Source organism: Ochotona curzoniae, unplaced genomic scaffold, assembly GCF_017591425.1.
Source record: "Ochotona curzoniae isolate NIBS_2020 unplaced genomic scaffold, NIBS_Ocur_1.0 contig_3432, whole genome shotgun sequence".
Lineage (NCBI taxonomy): Eukaryota > Metazoa > Chordata > Mammalia > Lagomorpha > Ochotonidae > Ochotona > Ochotona curzoniae.
In genome coordinates, this window is record NW_024465859.1 from 5494123 (window position 1) to 5502694 (window position 8572).

Below are 8572 nucleotides of genomic sequence, written 5' to 3' on the forward strand. Positions count from 1 at the left end.
AACAAGAAACTCAATAGGAAGCCTCTATATTTTATGGCTACTTTTTTTTTTAAAAAAAAGGCCAGGGGTTCAGTTGCTATTAGTGCAGTTGATTATTATTTTGAGAATTCCAAAATTACCACCCTCTTTTCCATCTCGGAAAATAGTAACTTTACTTTTCATTTTAATTTTAACCCAAATAGGACTGTGCCTAGTTTTATGACAGTGTCTTACTCCACCTTACTCCAAAATTCTTCAGCATTCTGCTGCCTAATTCCTACTTCTAAATCACAATTGTAAATCTAGAGCTTTTTTACAAAACTAGACTTTAAAAATAATGTTCCCTCCTCTGTTGCCAATAATACCATAATCTTGGCCAATTAACATAATAAATTCTCAATTATATTTTGCATCAGCTATTCTACATATTCATTAAGAATAGTACTCTCAAAATAAATATTGCGTAATGTGCTTTTTTTGCCCAAACATTTTAATGAATCATCTCATGTACCATAAAAGTCAACCCCTCAATGTCCTTGAAGATCTTATAACATTGGTTCACATCGTAGCATACCCTATCTATTTTGCCGAATAAAAATTTCCAACAGCATTTAGTGAGCTAAAATAATATTTGATAACAATATTTTACATTTAAAATCTAGTTTAGAATATTTAAACATAATTGCTTTAATACCACTACTATAATTTTAAAGAAATAAAAGCAAAGCAATTTATAATTTACAAGAAAACTTAATGAAGTAGTAGTCTGTGCATTATTATGAAAACTCTAAAGGAAGTAATTAGTTCAGAACTCAAAAAAATTCTAGAAAATGAAAGAGCTGATATAAACAAGCTTATAAACTAGTGGTAAGGATAAACTAAAACACACTGAATTTATTTCAAGAAAAAGAACAAAATAACCTTAAGTAAAGATAACAAAAGGAGGTTAATTATGAACTGTCCAATTGGAGATAATGAAAATGTGTGACATTATAAACGAGCTAAGCCTGAGTTATAACCTAGAACAATTCATTATGTTTTGACACTGCACAGGGTAGTGATGAGGTTACATAATGAAACATCCTAGGCTTGAAATCTCACTGCATTTTAAGGCATTTAAATCATTTGGTAATTGTCTTCTTATACCTACCCCAAAAGCATTGGCTCAAAAACCAAGGATTTATTGTTTTTCACAACTGTGAGAATAGGTGTGGAGGAAGGTTGCTGCACTTATTTCAACAGAATTCTCATGTAGATGCATCAGCTGTCACGTTGACCAAGTAAGAATGTCTAAGTAAGAATGTCCAAGTAAGAATGTCACCTGGTGTGGCATATGGCATTTACTACTAGCTAGGGTGCCCTCTCTCTTTTGCCTATGTCCACTCATGCTCCAGAAGCTGGACCAACAGCCTCTGTTTCTTGAAACTGCACTATCAGGTCAGCACTCCAGGAGGAGAAATTGAAAGCTCCAAGCCTCACAAAGATTGAATTTGAAACTCACGTAAATAATTTTTGCCACATTTTGGTGGTAAAGACAAATCACAGGCTAGCTCAATTAAAAAGGTTAGGAAAACAGAATCTATCTGTACAAAATTTTGAACTTAAAATGATCCCATAAGAGGAAAAAAGAAATCAGTGTGAACAAAGGAGCAGATATTCAGTATTCTACAGAGAAACTGATGGATTTGAGGACAGAAGACACAATAAAATGTCAATTAATTTCATGTGGCACATTTTCTGTTTTTCTTCCTATTGTTCATTTTTAATGGCTTTTCATATAAGCAAATGTATAGTATCTGTGTAAAAGAAATTATCATATTCAGATGTGAAGATACAATGCAGCATGAATCTCTGCTTCCAAATCAAAGATTGACTCATTATGAACCTGTTGAATATACCTTGACAATAGGATGCTGGACTCCACACTATTGTTCATAGCTATAGTGTCAGGACATACTTAAATAGCAGAATGATGTACTTAGGACTACTTATTAAGAATTATACTATTGTAATAATTTAAGAAAAAGCAGTGATGAGGAGGGGATTTGAGGATGGGCAAAGGGAAATCCTGGAGCCAATTGGAACTGCATCATAAAATGATAAAATAAAATAATAATAATAATATAAAACTCAAACATAGCACTTACCATTTGCCAGCATTTATTACGTGTATTTGTATGTAACAACTTAACTATTACTAAAAGAACTTTCTTTGAGATGAAAGTTCTCAGTATCAATATTTTACACATGTAGAAAGCCAAGTCTTTCACAATGCAAGTGGCAGAGTTGGTGTACAGCTAAGCACTCAACTCATCTTTCTTTCCCTTCCCAGGTATATCAGCAGGCAGCTGGGGCTCTAATGGGGCTCCAACATGGGCTACCAGTGTAGAAAGCACCGGATTAGCTCACTTGTACCAAATGCTGGCTCCAAAATAATATTTTATCCTCACTTTGCTTAGCAAATTAAAATAAATAGATCTGCTATGAATCTCCTGTTGTGACTTTGTGGGTGTAATATTGTATAAGAAAAATAAATGTCTTTTGCCTAAAAATTATTTATGATCACACTTAAATATCAGACTTGATATGTAAGTTTAATTTTGAACATGATATTTTATTGAGAATGCTTGCAATGGCAAAACACCACTTTTTTGCTAAACTGATTCCCATTTATGTATTATTTAGCAAGTACTTCCCATGAAAATATTTTTTCAAAACCATTACCATTTCTCCAGAGCTTAATAATGTTTTATGTGAAAATACTCAGCTCTACCATCTGATGGAAAGGTCTCAGAAAGGAAATAAAACAAGCCAGATTCTCAGTATACCATATCTACTGTTCAAACAGAACTATCTGTACTTCAGTTTTCTCAGAAAACCAAAGCACTTCTCTGGTTTTGCTTTTCAGAAGAATGTTGTTAATAATAAAACAAAAAATGGAATCACCTCTCATTTACTGAGAGCGTCTTACAGACCCTGCAGTGCATTTGCTGTTTGCACACAAATTCACATCAATCACTGAAGGATCCCTGAAGGATCATTATTTTCATTCCACTCATGGAAACTAGATCTATCTGCAACAAAAGATGAAACATGGGTTTCCAATAACATTTTATTCTCTTTTTCACAATATCTAATTACTCAGGCAAGTGGACAAATAATTTTGCAGGTGAACAAACAGTGGTCAACCCTGCTGGAATAAAGCAGGGACCAATTCTCTCACCTCATAAGTGCTGGTGATGCCAGACCTGTAAAACACAGGCAGGAAGAGCTCCGATGTGAAGATGATAACCAATGCATATGCAATGAAGAACAGGATGAAGGAGGCCCCATACCGGTAGACATCAGAAGGCGTTCCAAGGACAGTGACAGCAGACATGAAGCTGGCAGTCAGAGACAAGGCTACAGGGCCAAAGCTCATTTGTCTTCCCCCTACCAGGAACTCCCGAGAACTTGACTTTTTTCTCTCTTTAATAGCAAAAAACACCCCAATTCCAGAAGAAATGACAAAAAGGGTTGCAAATACAACATAATCCCAAACTGCAAAGTTCTTCGCCTCCATGCTGGGAAGTCTGACACGAGAAGAGAACTGAGGTTCAACCAGAAAATGTTTCCGCAAGCAAAGCTCAGAACAGGAGATATGTTGTTGGAGGAAGAAGACTACGAAAGATCAGAGGCACTTCTGTGTCACTTCAGACACCAAGTGGCATTTAGGAAAGTTCTCAAATTTGACTGCAAAGAAGAATCTGGTGTCAGTACCAACCGACGAGGAGTTCGAAACTTGACCTGCTGAAGAGCAGTCTGCTTCTCTCCTGAAGCATACAGGACAAGGAAGGAATTTGGACGTGTTCTGCAATTAATAACTACTGGGGGTGGAATGGACTAAACAGATAACACTCTCTTTTATTGCCTAGATTTTTTTTTAACTTAAGATTAACATTGCTGAGAAACATGGAAGTGATAAAAATTGACCACCTCAGCACTTTCAGATAGTGAATAGGAATCTGTAAAATGCAAACACAATCCTTAGAACCGTCTTGCTCCTGAGGAAGAGAGAGTGGATGTGTAACTGCAATTGCTTGATGCAGTGGGTGTGGAGGGAAAAAGCAAAGGGATTCATGAGACCTTTGCTCAAATCCACACTCCCTCTGGAGTGAGCAAGTGCATGGAGATACATTTCGCAAATCATTTAACTTTTGTGGCTTTTTAAAAGATTTATTTACTTATTCTTATTGCAAAGTCAGATATAGAGAGAGGGAGACAGACAGGAAGATCTTCTGTCCAGTGATTCACTCCCCAAGTGAGTGCAATGGCCAGTTCTGCACCAATCAGAAGCCAGGAGCTAGGAACTTCCTCCAGGTCTCCCAAGTGGGCACAGGGTCCCAAGGCTTTGGGCCATCCTCGACTGCTTTCCCAGGCCACAAGCAGGGAGCTGGATGGGAAGTGCAGCTACTGGAATTAGAACTGGTGTCCATATGCGAGCCTGGTGCGTTCAAGGCGAGGACTTTAGCTGCTACGCTACCGCACTGGGCCCCCATTTCACGTTCTTGATTTGCACCTGGAACACTAGGGTTTTAAAACCTGACTGGATTTATGAGTCTTTAAGTCTCAAAATGTGTAGCCCTCTTGGTCCTGATATTTAAAATAGAAAACAATGCTACCTGATTTTATACTTTTTAATTCTTGTTTTATTCTTTATTATTCTTTGTATTCTTTTTGTTCTTTCTGCTCATTGTGGAACACTGTGAACATAATGTTATTTAACTCTAGGACTCAAGAAAAGGATATATTTAGAGTTCATAGTTCATGTGGAACCCTCAACTTTCTTTCTTTTGTTTTCATCTGGTTGCTATGCTTGCACTTAGAGGCTAAGAGTTAGGACCAGGGCCAATGAAAGAAGCAAGGTGATCAAAAAGGAAGGGAGAAAGTCCAATAAACTATAACAACAGCAATCTGGATTTCTTCACAGTCACTTTCCTTGTTTTAAAGTGTTGATTAATAATATCTCCATAAGTGATAGACAAGCCTGGCAAATCTCCTTTAAATATGGCAATTAACCTCAAGTATTGATGTGAATGCACAATTTACTCCATGAGTAATAATAAACTAAATACACGCAGATTATAAAAACAGGAAATCCAGTTTTATAGATGTCTACTTTCTCATCACTGAATCTATTGGTTTTCTGAAGTACATCCAGCAAGACTTTCAGTGACAATTTCTTGCTGGAGACCAGCTCTGGCTGACTGAGAGCATGCAAAGGATGTGTGGATCGGCGAGACAATAAGAGGAAGAGATAAGACGTGGACAACTATGACGTGATGCTCATAATGGACAACTCAGAAAAGTTGCCTTCTTTATTTATACATAAATCATCACAAGCTCTTGCACAACATCCAATTGTTTCATTTTTCATTACATCATGGTTATGAAAATGCAAGAAAAAATCCTGAAAAATATTTTTCTACTTCAAAGAAAACATTTTTAACAAATCATTACTCATTGAAACCTGCAATCACCTGGCTGAAGCCAGGAACTCCACGGTTGGCAGAGCATGCAATTACATAGTGACAAGTAGTTTACTTATACTCAAAATCAATTTTTACTAAACACAAACTAATATTGATTAAAATATTAAGAATACAGAATTAAAAGATCATAAATGAAAGGGTTTTATAAAAGCATATAACACAGATTCTTTGCTAAATCTCGTAATCAAATCATGCATTAATTACCGTCACCTTCATCTAGTACTGATTCAGTTGTTTTTGTTCTTTTGTTAAAGGGCAGTGAAAGGCATCAAGGCAGCTCCGCCAATCTACAAACAGAGTGCTTTTACAAGAAACTTCTTTTTATCCTATAAACTGTTTTCTTTCCCTAAATATAAGTGCCAATATAAGATAAAGATTTTAAACCATATTGAGGGGGTTTACATCTATTTCCTTATAAAAGATGCCCCCATATACTTTTGCTTTCTGGGGTAAAAAACTAAAATGCATCATGTCATGTGCTGTAACAGTTTGAGGTGCATGGTAAACAAACTCTTTGTACCTCCATGATTGCCATCTGTTCCAAGATATTATCAAGCAATTTCTTAAGGAAAATATTAATTATATTAGGGCAAACTTCAGGCACATAACAAGATGTTTGGAAACATAGTGGGCTCAATTGTACTATTGTATACTTTTAGCTGTGTGTCATAGCCTTACATTACTAAAGGTGTTTTTATCATAACATGATTGATCAATTTGAGGTGTTATACCAGTTACAGGAATCACTTCACATTAGCAGAAAAACAACACCACCACCCTCAGGAGAATTCTATGAAACATCAGAGAGGTGATTGGGTGTCCATACAATGCGGTGAGGCAGCAATAAGGTGACTAGAGACATTCTGCCGGGCCTTGCCCTGCAGTCAGAAACTCCTCATAGCCCTGTTAACCGAAAGTGGTGCTCATCACACCCATGCCATCTGACCCAACTGCACAGCTCCCCACAATTTCTTACTTTATTCATGTTTCTTTTGCCTCCCAGATGGACTTTCCTATGCCCAACCTGGTACTGTTTATCTATTCATGAGGCCTAGTTTAAGTTTTCTCTGCTTTTTTGCATTCCATCTACTCTAACTTCTGTAGACAATGGTACATCCTATCATTAGTATATTAGTATTGCTTTAGTACATCCTTGCACTCACTTCTGCTCTACAATCATTCTCTCCTATAATAAGAATCATTGTAGGAGTCTGTTAGGTGCAGATGACTAATTCCTTGAAGACAGAGAGAAAGACTTCTTTAGTATGCTCAGGAAATATTAGAGGAAGCCATCATAGGACACTAGGAAAAAGTTTTCAAAACAAAAATATGATTACCAATCATTTGCAAATATCAGAAACATTTCTAGTAGTCAAAGTAAATTCTAGTTTTATTTTGGACATTTGGGTAACTGAATAAATTTTGATTATTTGCTTAGTTTAGATAGTATGCCCTATTTTCTCTGTGCCTTTGCATTAGGCCCTAGAAAACTCAAATTGTCAAAATACACTTCTAATTAATAAATGAATATGTGAATATTCTGCCAAGAACTGTCAGTGCCTTACCAGTTTCAATTCCTCTCCCATATTTAGAGAATTGATAGCTTAGATTTTAATGAAAATACATTCCTTTAATAACCTCACCTTAATCAAAGTGTTTAATTATAGCTTTATTAGATGCAGGGATTTCTTATTTTCTTGTACTTTATCTGATTGCACATCACAGATATTGTATTCTTTACAAGGTGAATGTCTGTGGCGATTCTACATCAAACAAATCTATTTGCACGATTGATCGATAGCATGTGCTCATTTTTTATCTTTGCAACATTTTGGTGATTCAGTACCACAAACTTTTCTTTATTTTTAAATTGGTCTTGATGACCTGTGACCAGTGACTTCAGGTGTTGTTATTGGTTTTTGTGAAGCAGCATTTGGTGTACCTCTACAGGACAGCAAAACTCAGTCGGTACTGTGTATATTCTTACTGCTCTGTTGAGCAGCCAGTCTCCCATGTAGCTCCCTTTCCTAGGACCTCCCTGTAGCCTGAGGTAGAACAATATTACATGCAAGCTAATTAATAACTTTGCAGTGCCCTCTATATGTTCAAATGAAAGGAGGAGTTGAAAAAAAAAACCATTAAATCAAAAGTTAGAAATAGTTGAGTTTACTGAGGAACCCAAATCACATGGTGGGACAGGGCAACAGCTAATTTTTTTGAATCAAATAATTAGCTGGATTGTGATTGCAAAAGAGAAGTTTTCAAAGATATTAAAAGTGCCACTCCAATGACTACAGGAAAGTGAAAGTCTTTCCTGATAAGGGAGAATGTTTCAGAGATCTAGATGGAAAGATAGAAACTACATTCTATAAGATCAAATTCTGGTCCTGGTCCAGAACAAAATCCTAACTCTTGTCCTCATATTCATAATGGCAAATAAAGAGGTGAGGAAATTTTGAAGCAGCCAGAGTTTGGCTCCTGAGATTTAAGGGAAAGAATAGTTCTTATAAGGTAAAAATGCAAAAAGAAGCAGCAGCAAGTGCAAAGCAAATATATGAGTCTCATAAATTGTCAAAAATACTCTGTTCTAAAGAGAACAGATTCAATGGGCTTCTTAAATAAATTCTAAGACTGGAATCTTAATTTTCATCATTCTTTTCTCCCACATTTTCTGTTTCATTTTTGTCTCTCTTTTTTTTATTTTTCTAGATAATCTATTTTGGTTTACACTATAGTCAACAGCTTAACGACACACAGTACTAAAATGTAGTAGTATATCATTTTCAACTATTGGTTTCACAAATACATGAAACCAAGTTCAACAAAACTACATTTGCAGCAATGCTGATGCAGAAACACATTTTTTTTTTGTTTTTTCTCTGTAAAGTTTATCATCTATTTTCTGTTGTGGTGAACCTCATCAATGTTTTATCTTAAGAAATTGCCTCAGTAAGCAGCTAGAGTAAAATAGATAATGTCTTCCAACATCAAAAAATGACAAGCCTCTGAAGTTTCAGAAGATAGCAGTTTTTAATAATAGAATCTTTTTCAAATTGATGTAT

The 8572-nt window shown here is 35.8% G+C and overlaps 1 protein-coding gene across 1 annotated transcript in view; it reads right to left on the reverse strand.

The window, feature by feature from the left end:
• The window catches only part of SLC5A12 (solute carrier family 5 member 12), a 40072-nt gene extending 36531 nt beyond the window's left edge, over nucleotides 1-3541 (reverse strand). The window contains exon 1 of the mRNA XM_040980292.1: nucleotides 3203-3541. Within this exon, the coding sequence (XP_040836226.1) occupies nucleotides 3203-3541 (339 nt within the window). The remainder of the gene's footprint in view (nucleotides 1-3202) is intronic.
• Between the last annotated feature and the right edge of the window lie 5031 nt (nucleotides 3542-8572).